Genomic DNA, 22660 nt, shown 5'->3' with positions numbered 1-22660 from the left:
GCCACTGCCACAGCATGGCCACTGACAGATGAGTGGCGTTATGTCCGTGCCCCAGAACAGAAGTCGGACCGCCGAAGCAGAGCACACCCAACTTAACCACTAGGCCACCAAGGCTGGCCCAGCAAACTCTTAAATGGTTGGTTTAAATTGGGACTATATGCCTTGATCAGACCTGTGGGCAGAGTAACTATTAGAGAACCTGGCTCCTTAGTGTAAAATGCAAGACATACATTTTAATGATATATTTGAGAACACAGACACAACTGCTAACATCCACAACCAAAACAGAGCCTTTAAAACAGTCAATCTTGAAAACAGAAAAATAGAATATTAATTTGCCAAGTAGTCTTCCTTGTGGTAGGATGCTTGAGTGCTACAAAGAAAGCACTTTGTTTCTTTCTCCTTTAAAGAAAAAATAATTCTCCAAAGTGCCATCTTCCATCACTCCCACCAGACTTAAACTATTCTGGTTAAACATACACAAACGTAAAACACAACACAGCTTACGCTTTTTATGTCTTTATATAACTACAGAAACCCAAGTTGGTCTACAACTTAAATACAAAAAACCCTCAAAATCATTAAAATTCAAATTAACATTATTTTAAAGAGACAGATGAATGATTAGCTGAAACCAAATTACTCAATTCACCAGATGCCTGGTTCTGACTACTAAGCAGCAGGCTCTTTTGAGTTAGGCTTATATCCCAGTAGGTCTCTGCACAACATCTCAACCACGCCACTTCTTTGCCTGTCTGAATTTCTCCTGCACAGAGCAGGCCATGGCCTCAGTGGGTCTTTGCTTGGCCTCAGCACAGAAAGCAAGTATTAAGACAACCTCTGCTCCTTCCTCAGTAACTTTGACAAGTAGTGCATCCAGGCCCCCCAGGACTCAGAAGTCAGGGGCAAAGCCCTCTGATATACAGCAGGCCCTCCAATGATGTGAATATGCCCTCTCCCCTTAATACAAACAAAAATTGTTTTAACTGTCAGAAAATTCACAGATTATGAAAATATATCCACAGCCCCCCAAAGTGTGAACTCTACTATACAAGATGAGTATGTTAAACGTTCTGAAGTCCTGAAACATTATCTTTGGATATAAATCAAACGTAGGCTCGTTCCTTCATTCAAAAGCCATTCCCAGGCGCCTGCTCTGTGCCAGGCCTGAGTAGATGACCTGAGTTGGGTGAGACAGGAGCCAGGGCAAAGCAGCTGCAGCAGAAATTCAGGGGTGGGTGGGTGCCGGCAAGTCAGAGGGGCTGTGGTACTGGAGCTGACTCTGCTCTCAGACACCCTGGAGGCCCATCCTCTGCCGAGCCTGTACAGCCAACCTGCTCCTCACCAACCCGCCTTGCCTTGCTCTCCCTGTCCAACACCTGCATGCTGCTGAGGGAGAGGTCCAAGCCAATGGGCAGGTCAGGGCCAGTGACGTCTCCACCTTCAACAAGGACCTCAGGCTGGCCAGCAACCTGGATGCCCTGCCAGCTCACTGTTCTCATCCCTCACAGACACCATTTGGACCCTTACCCACTCACCTGTTCCTTCCCAGTCCTACTAAATCCACTCTCCCTCCCTCTCAAAAACAATTTTATAGAAAGATTTCTGGCATCAATTTTCTCAACTTCTACACTTCCCACCCCCACCTTACTTGCACCTATGCAGCCTTCCCTGCAAATGCTGTCTCAACAGAAGGATGATTCTTCTAGAAATAGATCCCATCTCTCTCATCTCAGGGGACCTCATGAACGTCACCCATTTGTCATCTACCTTACTCCTTCCCATCCCCAAGCAATTTCAAACTCTGCCTACCCAACGCCAAGTATGGGCAAGAATATGGATAAGTGGAACTCAAATGTTGCTGGTGGGGATATAAAATGGAACAATCACTTGGGAAATTGGTTATTATCCTACAAATATAAGTATCTGAATTACCTATAACCCAGCAATTCTACTTCATCAATAAATACTTTGTGATGATTAATTTTATGTGTCAACTTGATTGGACTAAGGGATGCCCAGAGAGCTAGTACAACATTATTTCTGGGTGTGTCTGTGAGGGTGTCTTTGGAAGAGGTTAGCATTTCAATTGGTTAAATGAATAAAGATTGCCTCATCAGTGAGGGGAGGCATCATCCATTCCATTGAGAGTCTGAATAGGACAAAAAGGCAGAGGAAGGGCAAATTCACTCTCCCCGCTTGAGCTAGGACATCCATCTTCTGCTCTCACACCAGCACTTCTAGGGTTCTAGGGCTTTCAGATTCAGACCAGGACTTAACACTACTGGCCCTCTGGAATCACACTGATTCACACCACCAGCATTCCTGCTTCTCCAGCTTGGAGAATGTAGACCACGGTACTTGTCAGCCTCCCTAACCATGTGAGCCAATCCCTATAATAAATCTCCTCTTCTATCAATCCATCCATCCATCCTATTGGTTCTGTTTCTCTGGAAAATCCTGACTAATACACACCCTAACAAAACTCTTACAAATGAGTACCAGGAGATGGGTACATAAATGCCCCTGACAGCATTTTTTTTTATCACTGCAAAAAATGGGTAACAACTCTGTATCTTTCAATAAAACTGATGAATAAACTGTAGTATACTAACACTGAATTATATGTGAATTGCATTATGTGAATTATGAATGAATTAGTGAAAATGAATATACTGCAGCTACCCAGACAGTATGAGGAATCTTATAAACAAAGAAAAGCAAGACACAGAAAACAACATGAGCACATGCCACTCTCATAAAGATCACAAACAGAATTAAACAATTTATTATTTAGATACACATATAGGCGATAAAATTTTTTAAAGGTTTTTTTGTTGTTGTTTGTTGTTGTTGTTTTTGTGAGGAAGATCAGACCTGAGCTAACTTCCATGCCAATCCTCCTCTTTTTGCTGAGGAAGACTGGCCCTGGGCTAATATCCGTGCCCATCTTCCTCCACTTTATATGGGACACCGCCACAGCACGGCCTGACAAACGGTGCGTCGGCACAGGCCCGGGATCTGAACCCAGGCCACCAGCAATGGGGAATGATAAATACATAATTCAAGGACACTGGTTACCTCAGAAGGGGAGGAGGAAAGATGGGAAAGGGTGGAGTACAGACAGGTGCACAAGTATTAGGAATGGCCTGATTTTTATGCTGGCTGGTGTTCATTTTACTATCACTTATAACATGTATATTATATACATATTCATATATATATATATCTCTCAAATATTACATTGTAAAAAATAAAATTTAAATGGGGGGAAAATCCTTTCCCCATCTCCTAGCTCCTTCCTTCAATATTTAAACGTTCCCAGGTCCCTCCTCCAGCTTCACCCTCCTCTTCTGGATCTGTCCTCTCCTCCCCTCACAGTCAAGCACCTTAAAAATCAGCACCTTAAATCGACTTCCTCAGCTCTCTCACCACTAAGTTATCTTCACACAGTGCAGTCTGGCTTCTGCTTCCACCCTTCCACCAACACGGATCATCAAAGGTCAGACACAGCCTCTTTTTTGTTGCCACATTCAACACTTCATATCCTTTCTTGGTTAACAAGCACCAAGGCACCGCTTGTCGAGCCATGCTGTGACAGAGTCCCATATAAAGCAGAGGAAGAGGGGCACGGATGTTAGCTCAAGGCCAGTCTTCCTCAGCAAAAGAGGAGGATTGGCAACGGATGTTAGCTCAGGGCTGATCTTCCTCACAAAAAGAAAAGAAAAAAAAAATACACCAAGTGTTATTTGCCTCTTTCACTGTGTTGACATCTGCATTGATGGTGCAAAAGCAACCGAGTGAACTGCCAGCACCTTAGCAAGAATGATGGCTGTGCAGCAAAGTGTGCTAGTGGTCGTGGTGTCCTTCACCACCACACACTTAATTTAAAAAAGGCCAGTTCCACTTAAGAATGTCCTTGATGCAGTAAAATCATTAACTGTGTTAAATCTCAACCCTTAAGTACATGTCTTTTGAATATTCTATGTGATGAAATAAGATGTATGCAGAAAGCATTTCTGCAATGTTTTCAAGAAAAGCACTGCATCGTGAGCTGAATGAGCCACTTCATCCATGAAATATCAATTTTACTTGAAAGAATGCCTGACAGACCAAACTATGGTTATTCAGACTTGGATATTTGTCAGACATTTTCTCAAACATGAATGAAATGAGCCTGTCGTTTCAAGGAAAACAGCTGACACTATTTGTGGCCAATCATAAAATCTGAGCTTTCAAGCAAAAATCACAAGTTTGGAAGACTTTTATCCATCACTGTGGGCTTGAAAGCTTTGCCACATTTAAAGACTTTTATGATGAGATCAGTGGTGACAGCAACAAATGTGATTTTCTTTATATTGAATAACGAAAGGTGTATCAGAAAGATCTGCCTAACTCAGTATTGTTTGACCAATTATTTTACAAATGACTAATGTGTGATGTTACAAAATCATGTATGGGTACAAGATTCATTCAGAGTACAAGACAGAAAATGGATTTTAATTTAACGGCATAGGAAAAATTCATTGACATCGTTTCAGATTCTACATTGCCCAACTAACCATCAAGAAACTATTACTTGTCATGGTTTTATGTAGTATCAAAGAAGAATATCCACAACTATTTGAAAAAGCTATTAAAATATTTTCTTCATATACTTCAATCAAAATAATCTATCACCATAGCTTGAACACAGAAGCAGATATGAGACTCCAGCTGTCTTCTATTATTCAAACATTAAGAAGAATCACAAAACAATGCTACTCTACTCACTATTTTTGTTTTGGAAAATAGTTTTCATTTAAAAATTTGCTGTTGATCTTAACTTGTAATCAGTTAATTATATAAATTCCCTATGACTCAGAAATTCCTTTCCTACATGTATATACAAAAGAATATGTGAATGTGTGCTCCAACAGCATCATTAATAACAGTGAAATCTGGAAACAACTAAAACATAGTATATTAAAAAAGGTGAATAATATACAGTAATGAAAAGAAACTACAACATATATGAATCTCAAACATAATGTTTAACAAAATAAATCAGACACAAAATAATGTGTACTGTATGATTTTGTGTGTGTGTGTGTGTGTGTGAGGAAGATTAGCCCTGAGCTAACATCTGTTGCCAATGCTCCTCTTTTTGCTGAGGAAGATTGGCCCTGGGCTAACATCCGTGCCCATCTTCCTCTACTTCATATTTGGGACACTTCCCACAGCATGGCTTGATAAGCCATGCACAGGTCCACGCCCAGGATCCGAACCTGTGAACCCCGGGCTGCCAAAGCAGAGTGTGCAAACTCAACCACTACACCACTGGGCTGGCCCCTGTATGATATTTTTATGAAGTTCAAAACAGCAGGAGAACTGGATGACAATGTTTAGGGATAGAGGTGTAGGTGCTATAACCCATTAAGATGAGCGGCACAGGGGCTGGCCCCATGGCCGAGTGGTTAAAGGTTTGGCGCGCTCTGCTTTGGTGGCTCAGGTTAGCAGGTTCAGATCCCAGGTGCAGACCTATACCACTTGTCAGCCATGCCATGGCAGTGTACCACATACAAAGTAGGGGAACACTGGCACAGATGTTAGCTCAGGGCTAATCTTCCTCAAGCAAAAAGAGGAAGACTGGCAATGGATGTTAGCTCAGAGTGAATCTTCCTCAAGGGAAGGGAAAAAAAAAAAAAGAAGAGCAGGCGAGTGGGTGCCATGAACATCAGGAGAGCGTAAACTCTGTGGATAAGGCTAAGGACCGGGAGGGGCACAAGACAGATCTGGGTTAAGGGCAAGGCTTGACTTGTGACATGTGTGGTAGCAGAAATAAACCCAAATAGATCGGCAATGATGGTAAGTGACCAAGATTAATTTCACCTTTAAGAAGTAGACTCTCAAACAAGACCAAATTAAGTCTACCTCTATGCTGACTGCACAAGACCACCCAAAACATGCTAACACCAAGAGACTGAAAATAAGAGGATATGAAAAGGTGAGGAAGAAAGGAAGGAGGGTGGATGCTCATGTAGCCATACAAACAGCAAACAAAACAGCAGTTTAGGAGAAAGGGGCAACCACAGATAGCTTCAGTGCAATCAAAGGAACAATGCACCAAGATTTCATCACTTTAACCTGCTATTCACCCTTCAGAGCCTTAAAAGATATAAAGCAAAAATGGAAATATTTATAAGGAAAAGAGGACAAACATGCATGCACAGTAGGAGATTTTAACTGATTTTACTCAGAAACTGACAGATTAAGGACACAAAACATTAATAACAACACAGAAGGATTTAAGAACATAATTAATGAGGGGTTGATCTAATGGGCGTACACAGAGTCCTCTAAATCCTGAGAAAACATTTTCAAGCACACATGGAACATTTAGAAAAATTTAACCATGTATAATTGATTGATAAGGAATCCTAATAATATAGACCACCATCTCCAACTATAAGAGCATTAAATTAAAAGTCAATACGATTACAGGTAATCTAAGAGATATATGTTTGGATATTTAGAAATACTTCTAAACAATTCATGGTTGAAAACAAAAATAATGAAAATTAGATAATACTTAAAATTGAACCAATATAACTAACATTTCAAAATCTAGAGCAGTAATTAGAGGATTCTAGCATATATCAGAACAGAATAATAAAAACTGATGGGTAAGAACCCAACTTAGGAAGGCAGAAGAGTAACCATAGAGAAAGCAGAAAAAACTAGAGCTGTGGTCGCAATCAGCAGTACTGTGTGATGAAGCCCTACTGGCTCCTTGCAGGCCGCCTGGCAATGGTGGAACAGGGCTGTCTCCCTTCCTTCCCCCAAGCAAACAGGCTGAGCAACGCTCAGGTTCCAGCAAGGTCACCAGGTGAGATCAGCACAGGAATGCAGCTGCCTGAAGCAGCTGGCACCCAAGCTCAGGATACCCAGACACCTGTTAGCAGCCCTCAGAAGAGACCTAGAAAATGGAGAGCACCCCACAATGACATGCACCCCACCTCGCCATGGCATCTGTATCCCTCTTCCAAAGACAAGAAACTGGGAGAACCACATGTCTCAACTTACTGACAGATGCCTGTAACTCAGGACACTGTGGTGTTTGTCATCATCACCTTCCAATACACAGAACAGAACAGAACATCTCTGGGGGAATAGACAAGAATCTGCCAACAGTGGAAGCCTCTGGGAAGATAAAGAGGATGGTGAGGAGACAAGTTAGAGGGAGACCAATGTCGCACAGGGAGACCAATGTCGCACAGTTCTTGTTTGTGCCTTTAAACTTTTATCATATGTACCACAGCATTAACTAATCAAATATGTACCACACACACAGATAAAACAGCATAATTAATGAAACAAAGTGAAAAGACAGATATTTTAAAGATTAAAAAGCTCTTCTTTGAAAAGGCAAAATTGACAGACTTCTAGCAAAAGTGGCTAAAAAAAAGAAAGAAAAAGCACAAATACAATAAAAAGAGTTGTATTCTACAGATATGGTAGGAGTTGAAAAGAGACCTATGCACAACTTCATACCAATAACTCTGACAATTTCTAAGAATATAATTTACCAAAACTAACTTAAAAAGAAATGGAAAACCTTTTATCCATTAAAGAAACTGAACCAGAAGTTTAAAATTTACCCAGAGACAAGCATGGCTAAGGAAGCAGGAGGAGACTGTGACAGCTGGAAGGGAGGGTAAGGTCAAAGGCACGTTATTTGAAAAATGGACAATTCTAGAGCATTTGCATACTCCTGGGCATGAGCCAAGACAGAAGAAAAGATTTGTGATGCATAAGAGGAAAAGAATAACCAAAGCAACAAAGCCTTGGAGAGGATGAAAAGAGATGGCACCTGAAAGGCCCAGTGAGGCTGGCCTCTCTCGGCTGTGGGGGTGGGAAATGGGAAAGGGTCTGAGTATCAGCTTTGAGCTTCTCCCTGAAGTGTGATGGTCAACAGCTGAGCTGAACAGGAAAAAGAGGGTGTGGGGGGTTTGGGAAGAGAGAAGGAAAAGTTTGTGCCATCTCGGGGTTCAGTAACAAAGCCAGAACCAAGACCCTAAACGCCCATCCACAGCCTAGAACCACAACGACAGGGGGAAGCATTAAGCTGAAGCCGGCGGTTTTTTCCAGTAATCTGTATTCTACAGGTGGAGGGAGGGGGTAACGTCGAACCAGGTCCCAGGCAAAGGAGTTAGGGGGTTTTGCAAGGGAGCAATGACAAGGCTGAGTCACAGAACTCAGGCTATTCTAGGAGAACAGTCAGGTCAGAGGGACCCGACAGTGGGAAAGCGATGGAGGAGGTCAAAGAACTATGACAACGGAGGACACTCAGGCAAGTGAACTAGAAAGATAGACCGTGGTCAAGCTAAATGTTTGAAATGAAGACTTCTTAGGTGTCTGGGCATGACAAAGTCTAGGAATGGAAGAAGAGGTCTCTGGAGAAATCTACAACATGGAACTGTGAGGCAGGGTGTTAGGGGAAACTTCCACCGATATTCTACCACGACTTCTGATAACAGAATGCTTATCTAGAAGAGAGCAATTCAGTTCCACTTCCACTTACAGTGACTCAGAGCTCTTACTCTGCTGATGAGAAACAATGGGACCATCTACAAACTCATAACTCTGGGCCCACCAGAGAGCTGAAGTGACCAGGTGAGCTAGACAAGTGCAATGAGCTCCTCTGAGCACATGTGTTGTTTCACCTTTGGGGGAGGAAGGCAGAAAGAGATCACAAAAGTGGGTCAAGAAAACAGCTAAACTTGCAATGAATTCTTAAAGGTTGAGTGTGGCCAGTGTGACCTTGCTGGGCACAACACCTCTGAGAGGAAGCAGACGCCTTCACCGCTGGGATGGCAGGCACCCTCCACCAGGGCCCCAGTCTTGATTCACCAAGAGGAGGGGACCAACCCCTCCAATCCTGAGAGAAAGGCCCCGGACCTGCACAGACACAGGCACAAGTCAGCCACCATGAGGAGGGGCCGCGGGGGCGGTCTGTCCCACCCAAGATCCCTACAGATACAAGCAGAGTCTGGCTGCCATGGGGTAGGGGCAGGATCACTGGGAAAGCTGCACCCGACGCCCTAGACACAGGGCTGCCCAAGATCTCCTGGACAGGGAACCAAGAAAGTGCCACGGTGGGACGGTGGGAGGCTTGTGCTGAGGAGGAAGTAATGACGTCCCACTACCACACCAAGAGGGCCAGAGCGTGAAGAGACCCCTCCCTAGCCCACACAAGCACCAGGACACAGAACACACTGCTAGAGAGATGAGTCTGTGGGGCAACAAGAGCAAAGCCAGGCCAGCTCTAGTGCTGACCAGACTGACCCGACCTCACAGGCACATAGGAAGGTGACCACTTCTGGGTAAACGCATCCACCTCAGCCCTGTGGTCTCCTACACGCACCGTCTGGCACTCTACCAAACGGTATGAGAGAAACAGAAAGCAAGAATCAACAACACTTAAGGAAGAAATAACACTAATTCTATACAAACTCTTCCAGAAAAGAGAAGAAGCAGGAACCCATCTCAACTCATTTTCTGAGCCCCTAAAAGACATTAAAGGCAAGAAGACTACAGGCAGACATCCTTATGAGCACAGACAAAAAATCCTTAACCAAACACTAGCAAATCACTCCAGCAACACGTAAAAAGGATCCCTACACAAAGACTTGTACAAGAACATTCATAGCAGCTTTACACAAAATAATTCAAATATGGAAACAACTCAAACGTCCATCAATGGTGAATGGATAAACAAACTGTGGTATATCTCTACAATTTATTCAGCAATAAAAAGGAACAAATTACTGATGCATGACTCTCAAAAGCACTATGCCAAGTTAAAGAAGTCTATGTGACACTGGAAAAAGTAAAGCCGTGGGACAAAAATTCAGGTCAGTGGTTACCAGGGGCTGCGGGGAGGGGAAGGGTACTGTCTACCAAGGTGAACAAGGGAACTTTTGGGCGTGATAGGAATGTTCTATATCTTAATAACTGTGGTAGTGGTGGTTATACACTGTATACATCTGTAAAAACTCACTGAACTATACAGACATTAAAAAGATGAATTTTACTGGATGTAAATTATATCTCACTTTTTTAAAAAGGTCAGCAATTTTAACCAGCTTGAACAAAGAGGCCAACTCTACAAAGTAACGGAAGGTCTAAGTCTACAAACAGAGGTCAACGTTACACCTCTGTGGTCCCTTGGGTCACCGTTTTTATGAGGAGAGAAAGCCTCATTTGACAATCTGTTATCCAGGACAAACTGGGAGTTAGCCAATGAGACCCCTCCTGATAAGACTAATGATGGGAAATGACCGGTATTTCCACCTGCCTCCAAAACCAGGAGGAACAACAGCAACCCTTTCCCAAAGGCACAGTCAGGCTAAACCAGAAGAGCAGGACTGGAAATAGGAACAGAACATAGTAAAGTTTAGGAGCAAAGAGAGCGCTTTACCCTGGGGGAAAACTTAAGAATGCTGACTCCAACTGAACAGGGAACAAATGAATATCAGTAATACTAAATAGCTTTCCATTAAAAAAATGGGAAAAAGAGGGGCCGGCCCGGTGGTGTAGTGGTTAAGTTCGTGCACTCTGCTTCGGTGGCCTGCGGTGTGCGGGTTTGGATCCCGGGCGTGGACCTACACATTGCTCATCAAGCCATGCTGTGGCAGTGACCCATATACAAGATAGAGGAAGACTGGCACAGATGTTAGCTCAGGGACAATCTTCCTCAAGCAAAAATAGGAAGATTGGCAACAGATGTTAGTCAGGGCCACTATTCCTCACCAAAAAAAAAAAAAAAAAGGGAAAAAGACCAAATACTTTAAGTGGACAAAGAAAGGAACTAAAAGTAAAATAATAAAATGATAAAAGCAAACATATCTGAGGGTGAAAAAACTTCAGATGGACTATGCCATCATTTTAATCCCTAAGGATGGGGTTCCCAGGTCTTTGCTCATTCATTTACTTATTCATTAATGCAAATATTTTGCATACCTAAAATATGCCAGGCTAGGCACTGCTCTTGGTAAGAAAATACGCAAAAACAGCCGCCCTCGTGGAATGTTTATTACAGTGAAGAAGAAGAAGAAAGACAAACAAAATGAATAAGCACAATACATGATGTATTTCAAAGAAGTGTTAAGGAGGAGAATACAGCAGGAAAATGGGGCATGTGGGAGGAGGCTGAGCGAGAAATCAGTTTCTCTTCTGACAAACAATGAGATTTTGAGGTTTAGCTATTCAAGCACCACTACAGAAACTGGCACGTGAGACGGGGTGCTACCTTCAAGGAAACCCTAAAACAGAAGTCACGGGCTTAGCAGCAGGCAGCAAGGAGACAGATGAGACCCAGAAAGGCAAAGAAGGCTTATGCCATGCAGTAGCAAAACGTTCACCAAACTGTCACGGGGACTAACCTGGAAAGCAGTCCCAGGTCAGAAAACAGAACATGGTAGTGGATGCTGGTGTTAGCAGCCGCATGGAGCAAGGTATCAGAAGAAAGACAACGGCTCAGAAAACAACCAGCCGCTTGCAAGCAGAAATCAAAGGAACAGAAGAGCCCCAGAATGTGGGGACTCAAATGGTTGCAAAAGCCAACTCCTAGAACCCAAGAGCAGATATGAAAGCCTTTTCAGAACCAGGGGAAATTTATGTAATGTTATAAACCAATGTTACCTCAATGAAAAAAAAAAAGACCAAAAAAAAAAAAGAGCCAGGGCCCAGTAAGACAGTCTAGGCCAAAAATCAGATTAAGGCTGTGGCCTTCCCACGCAAGCTTGATGGCCTCAAGAATGCCTCCAATCAGCTGAGGCATGAAATCAAGGAAAAAAGGGGGGGGAACCCAGACTTGTGAATTGCATCTGGGAAAGAATTTCAGGTGAGTTACCAGCACATGGAATTGTCTAAAACTAAACACATATAAAAAGCCTTCTAGCTTTTCAGCAAACTGCATCGCCACAGAAATCCTGAGACCAGACTAAAAAAGCCCAAACACTTTGGGTCCCCGAAGCTTGCTGATCAAGTCGTCCCCTACTACCTACTGCAGGTGTGGCCAGGAAGACCAGGAAGAAGGCCCCAGTGGGTGGAGTAAGGGGCCTGAAGATGGCGCAGGAAGGAGTTCCTTCCAGAAAGCAGACCCAAATTAATTAATTCACTGCCCAATTAGTTCCATAAACCCCGGGGTAAGTAAGCGGATGAGCCCGTGCTCTCCGTGCTGGGTACTCACCGCTGGCTGGTCGAGGCTACCATGCCTCTCCTCCTTCTCCACAGTCCGCCGGCAGTCCGGGCATACCCACAGTGGCAAGTGCAGCATGCTGTTGCCCTTGGGAGCCATAGAAAGAGCCAATTTGCTCGCAGTCTTAATTCCACTCTCTAAGAATGAAGAATCTTTCCGCTCGCTTCTGCACAGAAGACAATAATCCCCAGCGGGGTAGGGTGGTGTTCTATGATTCATGCCAAAATTAAAAGGAGTCTGGAATAGAAAAAAAAATTCTGTTTTCAAAACATGATGCGCAAAGCCAAGATCATTAAAAAATATTGTATGTAGTTTTAAAACTACAATGCACATGTATATTTACAGAGAAACAAATAGGGAATTTTCTGAATAAACTGTATCCAGTGTTCTAGAAACTCATAATATTTCAAATAAAATAGTAATGCCATAAAGAACATCTTAGTAGGAGTTAGAAAATTGTCCAATTAACCCCTTCACCTAGACTTCTGTATTACTTCTCCCTACCTGCTGTAAAGTATCAGTCTCAATTTTCAGACTGAGCATGTGCCATCAACAAAGTTTAAAGCTACTATTCTAGAGACATCTGCACAGTAGGACTCAGGCCCAAGGCAGCAACTCTGGCTTAAGTGCACCTGCAGATCCTAACCACCTCTGAGGTGGGCTGTCCAAGTTCTAGAGTCTAGATAAACATCTGGGAGCCTGATGGCAGCCATACATCCAAGACCTAGCCTCCCCTCCAGCTCAGCAGCAATTATACTGAATTAATCTCCAGCTAACCAATTTCACCATCCACTTTTTCAAATAGGTCCTAAACTGCAGGGTGAGGGTGGGGGTGGGAGCCTCAGAGGTAGGAGGAAGAGGCAAGATTATTATCCAAGGTCCTCTCCAAAAGATGATCAACCAACCTATCAGAAAAGTAAAATTAGCCTTAAAAACACAAAAACAGGCTCCCAGGTTTAAAACAGGCCTAAAGTCACACGGTCAGCAAGCAGGGGCCAAGATTTTAACCCAAATCAGGATGGGCTCAAGATGGATCATCTGCACTTAGAGGAACTATCCTGCAAATCCTGAAGAGAGGTTTGAGAGAGGCACACCTGGGCAACAGGTGAGCAGGGAAGCCAGGCATGGCCTTCCAGAGGCAGGCACAGCTCTGCCAAGGTTCCAAGCTAGCACACATGTGGGATTGAGTTGACAGAAACCCCCCAGGCCTCTCTCACCATCTGGAACGCCTCTGCTGAGATACACATCAGGTAGGAAGGCGGACCAGGACCTGTGCCAAGGCTATTCTGGCTGGAACTTCGGAGTATTTTACAAAGTCTCTAGTTCCACCCAGAGGTTCCTCCGATGCCCACCCAGCTCTGCCCAGCCAGCAGCCCAGCTCTTCCCTCAGCCCGTGGCTCTCTCCCTGGCCTCCTGCACTGAGGCTCACATAGGCCTTTGGCTGTGCTTCTTAACTGTGTGCATTTACACGACTGGCTCCACCGGTGACTGAGTGCTCTCAAACAGGCTGCAGGCTCCATCTCCAAAGCCTGGGATGGCCGGCAGGTATCAGGTGCTTAAAAAGGAGGGCTGAATGAATAAATGAATGAATGGGTGATTAAAAGAATGAATGACAGCACCACTAAGAGGCAAAAGACTTGCACGTATATTCTTACCTGCTTTTATAAACCAGTGATCAAAACTGCTGATACCTGTCACACCCACAGGGTTCCATGGATTTAACCAAACCCAGTTCATCAGTCATTTGAATGCATGGGGTGCAAGGATGGAGAACTAAGTACTATCTCCCAGTGGCATTCTAGAAAGCTCCAGACTACTCGTCAAACCACAGAATACCATGGGAGTAGATGTCTTTCTCTCTCCCAACAGATCCAAGAAGTCTAAATTATGACAATTACAAAAATCATGCTGATTTAACCGTATGTAAAGGCATCTCTTGTCCCTAGTCCTAGAACACAGCCCCCATCACCGACAGAACTGCCACGGCCTTCAAACCTTTCCAGGCTACCTTTTTACCCCAAGAAGGAGATGCTGGACTCCAAGGTTACAAGGGTTCCCAAGCTGGAAATCATAATGTAAGAGCCAGAACTGACTTGAGAGCACCCAGTTCAGCTCCCCTTCGTCCATCCAGCCATCCATCCAGTATTTACTGGGAGCCCCCATTGCCAAGGCACTGGTCTGGGCACTGGGGACACAGTGGTGAATAAAACAAAGATCCCTGCCCTCAGGGAGCTAACATCCTTGTCAAAGACAAAGACAATAAATTCAAACAGATAAGTAAAAACTATAGAACGTTAGATAGTGGTAACTGAGAAGGAGAAAAACATGGAGCAGGAAAGAATGTCTGGGGATGGTGTCCTTCTATTTAGGGTGGCCAGCGAGGGACTCCTTGAGGAGAAATACCTGGGGGAGGGGCATTCCTGAGAGCAAACACAAAGACCCTGCAGCAGGAAGCCAGAGTAGGAAACAGGAGGGAGGGAGCTGTGTATGGAGAACAGCTGAGATGGGAGAAAGGGAGGGAACAAGGTGGTCAGGGAGAAGCTCTCTGCACCTCAGGAGTGAGGCAGCAGTGAGGTCCACTGTGAAGGGAGAGCTGACAAAACTGCAAAGGAACCACATGTCAGGGGTAAGAGGAGGAGGAGGAGGGGCAAGGACAACTCCACAAACTTTGGACTGAGCATGTGGAAGAGCTCCAAGATGAGGAAGGCCTCTTTCATAAGATTTGAAATATACCTGCGCCGGCCCCATGGTGTAGCGGTTAAGTGCGCATGCTCTGCTGCTAGCGGCCCGGGTTTGGATCCCGGGCACGCGCCGATGCACCGCTTGTCAGGCCATGCTGTGGTGGCGTCCCACATAAAGCAGAGGAAGATGGGCACAGATGTTAGCCCAGGGCCAGTCTTCCTCAGCAAAAAGAGGAGGACTGGCATGGATGTTACCTCAGGGCTGGTCTTCCTCACAAAAAAAAAAAAAAAAAAATTGAAATATAGCATATGCCAGGCAACCTTACAAGTTAGACAACAGGTCTGCAACAGCAAATAACACAAAGACTCCACTGGTTCCAGAGGGGCATTAGACAGGTAAGCACAGACACAACCACCTGACATCCAATGGCAGGAAGTACTACTCTATGAAGACAATCAAGTTGCCAAGGGAAGAGAGTGGGACTAGAAGAAAGACATCGTTTTAAAGGGAGCAAAGCTAAACTGAGACCCAAATGCTAAGGAAAAAACAGTTGCATGAAGATCTGGGAGAAGAACACTGCAAGCAGAGGAATAGCAAGTGCAAATGTGGGCACGTCGAAGGGACAGGACAAAGGCGGAGGCTGAAGCTGCGGAGCAAGTGGGTAGGGAAGGCAGGGGCTGCTCATCCAGGCTGTGGGCACGGGAAGAGGCTGAAGGTTTCCCAGAAAGGGGTGGCATGACACAATTTTCAACTTAAAAAGAAACTTTCTTGTGTGAAAAATGAACTCTGGGGAGGTAACAATGTAAGTAAGGCTATTCCAGGCAGTTCCAGGCACCGGCAGGAGCCATAAAGGAGCAGAGCAGTCAGACTTAGGGTTGTTGAAGGTAGAGCCACAGGACTCGCCAATGGACTCAAGGGAGCGACGGGCCCAACGGGCCCAACCGCCTGGGCAGTGGGCATGCCAACAGAGATGCTGGACGCAGGTGGACAGGCTGGGGCGTGGCAAGAACCAGAAGTTTGCTTTGGATGTTGTGCATATGAAGTGCGTGTTAAACATCTAAACAACGCGGGGGTTGTTTGTTTTTCCACAAGTAAGACGCTAGGGGAACAAGTTGCAATTGGATATATAATTTGGGATCACCAGTATATATGGTATGTAAAGCCATGGAGCTAGATGAGATGATCCACGGAGAGAGGGTAGACAACGTCCTGAACAAATGCTTGACCGACACTTGACCAATATGCTCAAGTATGAAGCTGGTCATCTCAAGGAGCCAAAACTCTCCTCTCTACACCTTTTCTGGACAAAGCAAATAACAGGTTACTACAAAACACACACATGCGCACACACTACCTGACTGAAATTCAAATTAGCCAGATGCTAGCACCCCACCACGTGGTTACTCTCCTTACTATCGGTGATTAAATGAGGTACAAATATAAATTCCGTTGATTCTTTTAAAAACATTTTAAAGCTGTATTGAAGTATAACTGAGGTACAATAAGCTGAAAATATCTAGAGTCTGCAATTTGAAGTTTTGATGTATGTATACACCTGTGAAACCATCACGATAATCAAGATAATGAACATTACCATTACCCCCCAAGTTTCTTGGTGCCCCTGTGTACCTACCTCTTTCTCCTTGCTCCCTTCTCCTCCAACCCTACCCCATTCACAGGCGACCGCTGGACTGAGTTCTGTCTCAACAGATTACCGTGCAATTTCTAGAAAAGTATATAAATGAGATCACACAACATATTCTCTTTTGTCTGGCTTCTTTTCCCTAGTATCATTATTTGGAGATGACTCCCATGTATGTATCAGGAGTTTGTTCCTTTTTGTTACTGAGTAGTATTTCATTGTGTGGGCAAGCCACAACCTGTTTATCCATTCTCCCATTTGGAGACATTCAAGTTGTCTCCAGTTTTGCGTTATTACAAATAATAGCTGCTATGAACATTCATGTTCAAATCTTGGTGTGGACATATGCTTTGGTTTCTCTTGCATAAATACCAAGCAATAGAATGACTGGATCATTTGGCAGGTATGGTAACTTAAAAAACTGCCGAACTTCTGCCAAAGAGCAGTGTTGGAGAGTTCCAGTTAATCCACATCCTCATCAATGGGGTGAGTCATTTCAATTGCAGCTATTCTAATGAGTTGTATGGTACTATCTCACTGTGGTTCTCCCTAGTGATTAATTATGTTAAATAACTTTCACAGGCTTGTACAGTATCTTTTCAAATCTTTGGCCTGGCTCAAGGTTTATCAATTTTATTACTCTTAAAAGAATCAGCTTTTGGTTTCATGATTTTCCACATTTTAAAAAATTTTTGTTTCATTGGTTTTTGCTTTTATGTTATGATTTCCTTTGTTTGGGTATAACTGGCTCTTTGGTTTTCTACTTTCTTAAGGTGCAAGCATAGGTCACTGAGCCTCTTCTCTTTCATAAAGAGGTGGTCAGTGCTATAAATTTCCCTAGAATGGCTACATTTTACAAATTTTGATATGTTGTGTTTTCATTCTACTTCAGTTCAAAATACTTTCTAATTTCCCTCTTGATTTCTTCTTTGACTCATGGGTTGTTTCAAGTGCGGTTTAGTTTCCTAATATTTGTAGTTTTCTAAATATCTTTCTGTTATTGGTTTCTAATATAATTCCACTGTAGTCAGAGAAGATACTTTGTACAATTTTAATTCTTCCAAACTTATCCAGACCTTTTTCATGGCCCACAATATGGCCTATTTTGGTAACTGTTCAATGTTTACTTAAAAGAATGTGCACGTATGCTGCTGTTGTTGAGTAGAGTGTTCTATAAATGTCGGTTAGGTCAAACTGGTTGACAGTGTCATTCAAGTCTTCTATGACCTTACTGATTTTCCATTTACTTGTTCTGTAAGTTACTGACAGAGGTATTAAAATCTTCAACCATAATTATGCATTTGTCAGTTTTTCCTTGAAGTTCTATCAGTTTTTCCTTCATATATTTTGAAGCTTTGTTGTTAAGTGCAAAAACGTACAGGATTATTACGTCCTCTTGATGAACTGACCCCTATATCAGTATGAAATAACTCTCTTTACCCTTGGTAATATTCTTTGCTCGGGTATCTATTTGCCTGATACTAACATAGCCACTCCAGCTTTCTTTTCACTTACATAAGCAAGGCATATTCTTCCCTATGACTTTACTTTTAGCCTATTTGCATCCTTATATTTAAAGCAAGTTACCTGCAGAAAGCATATACTGGGTCTTGCTTTTTTCCAATCTCACAATTTTCAAAAATTGGGATGTTTAGACCATTTACATTAAATACAATTACTGATATGGCTTGGTTTATTAAATCTCCCATCTTATTCTTTATTTTTCTATTGACCCATTTGTTTGTTGTTCCCTTTTTCCTCTTTTTAAAAAATTGAGTATTTTTTATGATTCTATTTTCTCTCTTTTGTTGGCTTGTGAGCTACACCTCTTTTCTTTTTTTTTTTTTTTTTTTGTGAGGAGATCAGCCCTGTGCTAACATCCGCCAATCCTCCTCTTTTTTTGCTGAGGAAGACGGCCCTGGGCCAACATCTGTGCCCATCTTCCTCCACTTTATATGGGACGCCGCCACAGCATGGCTTGCCAAGCAGTGCGTCGGTGCGCGCCCGGGATCCGAACCAGCGAACCCCGGGCCGCCGCAGCGGAACGCGCGCACTCAACCGCTTGCGCCACCGGGCCGGCCCCAACACCTCTTTTCTTTTTGAAGTGGTTGCTTTAGTGCGTACCACGTGTACATTTTAACTTATCAGAATCAGATATCAAATAAGACTTGATCACTAACCCTATAAGAATCTCACATTTCCCCTCTCCTGGCCTTTATGTTATTGTTGTCATACATTTTACTTCTACGTATAAGCCTCATAATTCATTGTTATCTTTGCTTTAAACAATTATGTATTAAAGCAATTTTTTAAAATATTTACAATTCCCAGTGCTCTTCATTTCCTTGTGTAGATTCAGATTTCCATTTGGTGTCATTTTCCTTCTGCCTGAGGACTTCCTTTTAACATTTCCTGTGATGAAGATTCGCTGGTCATGAATTCTTTCAGCTTTTTATGTCTGAAAAGTCTTTATCTCATCTTCATTTTTGAAATATATTTTTGCTGGTTTAGAATTCTAGGTTATGTTCTTTTTCCCTTTCAGTGCTTCAAAGCTTCCTTCTTTTATCTCCTGGCTTGCACTGTTTCCCATGAGAAGTCTGCTATTAGCCTTATCTTCGTTCAATGTATAATGTATCTTTTTTTTCTGACTGCATTTAAGTTTTCTTTTAATCATTGTTTACAGTAATATAATTATTATGCGGGTTAGTGTAGTTATCTTCATGTTTCTTGTGCCTGAGGCTTATTAAGCTTCTTGGATTTGTGGTTTATAGTTTTCATCAAATCTGGACATTTTCCAGACGTTATTCCTTCAAATATTTTTTCTTTCCCTATCCCCATTCTTTCTTTCAGAGACTCCAATTACACATATACATATAGTATGCCATTTGAAGTTGTCTCACAACTCACTGTTACTCTGTTGTTGTTTTTTTTAATTTCAGTCTTCTCCCTTATGGTTCTTTTTGGGTATTTTCTATTGCTATCTCTTGAAGTTCATTAACCTTTTCTTCTGTGGTGTCAAATCTGTTGCTAACCTTCATTTAATGTATTTTCCATCTCAGACACTGTAGTTTGCAACTCTAGATGTTCATTTGGGTTTTTGTATATTCTATGTTTCTTCTTAACAGGCTCATGCTTTCCTCTATCTTCTTGAACGTGCAAAATATAGCAATAACTGTGTTTAAAGTCCCCCTCTAATAATTCTATCATATGTGTCATTTCTGAGTCCGTTTCTACTTATTGATTTTGCTCCCCATTCTGGATTGTATTTGCTTGCTGCTTTCTTTGCAAGCCTGGTAATTTTCGACTAGATAGCAGACGCTGTGAATTTTACCCTGTTAGGTGCTGGGTATCTTTCTATTCCTTCCAATGTTTCTGAACTTGGTTGTGGACCATGGTTAGGTTATTTGCGAAGAGTAGGGTCCTTTCAAGGCTTGCTTGTAAACTCTGGGAGGCAAGATCAGAACACCTTTAATCTTTCCCAATACTGAGGCAATTCCCTTGTGAGCACACTATCTTTTATTATTTATAAGATAAATATTAAAAGATTATAAGATTTTCCCACTCTGGCTCGTGGGAAACACAAACTGTTTCAGGCCCTGTATGAGCTCCAAGGATTGTTCCACTACGCACTTCCAGGGTTCTTTCCCTGAGCTCAGAGAGTTTCCACACATATACGTGGTCATCAGTACCCAACAGAAAATTCAAGGGGAACTCTGTGTGCTTCTCCAGGGCTCTCTTCTCTTTGCAGCTCTCCCTTCTCTGGTACCCTACCCTGGAAATTCACTTTGACCTTCCCAAATTCTCAACTCGGGGAAACTACCAGGCTCTGTTTGGGCTACTCCTCTTTCCTCCCCAAGCCACCGCCTGCAAACTCTCTCCAGGCAATAAGCTTGGCCAATCCTAGAGCTCACCTAGTTTATTTTCTGTCTCTCAGGTAGCACTGTCCTGGACTGCCTGTTGCCCAATGTTGGAAAACTGTTTTTTGAGATATTCTGTCCCTCATTTAGTTGTTTAAGGCTGGAGGATAAATCCAGTCCAATTACATTGATATTTAAAAAAACGTACCAGAGTAAACATATTTAAACAAGTGTTGTCCCCCAAATCCTATACACACATAGATAGATAAAATATATTCATATAAATATATACAATGTATATATTTTAATGTCAGGGACTAAGGTAACCCAGAAATTTTCCATAAGAGAATGTACATATTCCTAAGATGGTAATATTGCTGAAAACACTTGAGAATACCACTAACAACTGAATCCTATGAATATTTTACATCTATGATGTAAGATATTTTACCCTTTCTGAATAAACTAATTTTCTACACGCAGGTAAAAGCTGTCATTTGTGGCTAGCATGTGTGTAATAAGAGACACTAATCACAATATTCATTTTCTTGCCAGGCTTATACTCTAGTTTTAAAAGTAATTTCCAAAAAGAAATTCCAAATTCAAAATGAAAAACTCAGACTTACTATTTAAAGACTTTACAGGTAAACTTCTTATCAACAGGAAAAAAAACCATGGCATTTTAGGGCATAAAGACGCTAAAAGCAACAGCTTTTCAGGTGACAGTGGCACATCTCAGATCATACAGCCCAGTGAAGGCTAAAGCCAGGTTGTCTGGTACACAACACACAAAATAAATGTGCCTGTTTTTGTGCCATTATCATCTTCTGCCCAGGACACTACACAATTATCTCACAATTCAGCCTGCAGGTCTGTCTGCTCTCCACATATCCTCTACCTCCTGTCAGGATGATCTTTCACACTGCACATGTGACCAGAACAGTCTCCTGCTTTGAACCCTTCAATAGTTCCCATTGCCTAAAAGGATCAAGCATGACATACAAGGCCCTTGGTCACTTAGTCTCTGCATAATCACCCAGTTGAAACTCCTCACAATTCCACACCCCTGCCCCATTCAACTATGGGGCCTTAGTACAAGCCATTTCCCACCCTGAAACACCAATCTTCTCTTCCTTTACCAGGCAACTGTTAGGCATCCTTTCAAACCCCACTGTGGTACCATTCTTCTTCTGTCAATTGTGCTCTCCTCCAACTTGCTCCCCATCCCTCAACCAGTACAAGCGACCACATAGCTAATTACTCCAACTCCTGTACAACCTCTATACTTTATACAGATTATCTTATACTTTCGCATGCCCTTTTCATTAGACACTCAACATTTTTTAAGTCCCATAAAGCACCCAGCATACAGCAGGCATCCAGTAAATGCTCACTAAAGGAACTGAAACAACTAATCCAAATCAGTAACTCACATTTTGTCTTCCCCACTTCAACCATAACTTTCCTTCCTTATTTTACACATGGTCTTTTATTAGCTACCTGTGCTGAAGTCCAGGGATGACTGCATGTGCAGTCACTAAAATACCTACAATCTTTTCTGCTTTTCTTAACTCAGCTTTCCCAAAACATATGCAAATTATTTGAGCAAGTGGCTTGGGAAATAATTAGCAACATTAATTATTAATAATTACTAACATTAAATTCCCTTCTAGCTGGTTATAAAAAAAATTGGTAACAGAATCATATCATGAGTTAGGTGCAAAATTACCTTTTAGTATTTAATGCTTTGTAATATATAATTTATACAATCTTACAGAGTAAATATTTAGCAATTTATAGATTTCAAAGTTGTTCCTTGGAAATTCAATAAACATTAATTATTGATTCCACATTATTACCTTATTCTAGCATCCTTTTTTATAGCTAATGTGAAAGTAAGTTTTCTTTCGGATTTACTTTTTTAATTTTTCTTTTTTTTTTTTATTTTTATTTTTCCCCAAAGCCCCAGTAGATAGTCGTATGTCATAGATGCACATCCTTCTAGCTGCTGTACGTGGGACGCGGCCTCAGCATGGCGGGAGAAGCGGTGCGTCGGTGCGCGCCCGGGATCCGAACCCAGGCCGCCAGCAGCAGAGCGCAGGCACTTAACCGCTAAGCCACGGGGCCGGCCCTAGGATTTACTTTTAACTTCAGTTTACATATTTAAAAAATAGAGAAAGCAAAAGAACGAAAGTAGACATTACCTTTCACCATACACAAAAATTAACTCAAAAT

The 22660-nt window shown here is 42.5% G+C and overlaps 1 protein-coding gene across 9 annotated transcripts in view; it reads right to left on the bottom strand.

Annotated features, from left to right (window-relative positions):
- Positions 1 to 22660, bottom strand: part of FAM193A (family with sequence similarity 193 member A) — a 175077-nt gene that overhangs the window by 106268 nt on the left and 46149 nt on the right. For 6 of the 9 annotated variants that reach the window (XM_058546591.1, XM_058546582.1, XM_058546584.1 and 3 more), the window contains exons 2-3: positions 12236 to 12481; positions 7066 to 7182 (exon numbers count right to left, since the gene is read on the bottom strand). In XM_058546591.1, coding sequence (XP_058402574.1) covers positions 7066 to 7182; positions 12236 to 12463 — 345 coding nt within the window. In that variant the 5' untranslated portion in view covers positions 12464 to 12481. The remainder of the gene's footprint in view (positions 1 to 7065; positions 7183 to 12235; positions 12482 to 22660) is intronic. The other 3 variants (XM_058546586.1, XM_058546587.1, XM_058546588.1) reach the window with 1 other exon arrangement.

This window comes from Diceros bicornis, chromosome 8 (genome assembly GCF_020826845.1).
Source record: "Diceros bicornis minor isolate mBicDic1 chromosome 8, mDicBic1.mat.cur, whole genome shotgun sequence".
Taxonomy (NCBI): Eukaryota; Metazoa; Chordata; class Mammalia; order Perissodactyla; family Rhinocerotidae; genus Diceros; species Diceros bicornis.
This window is presented reverse-complemented; position numbering and strand designations above follow the sequence as displayed.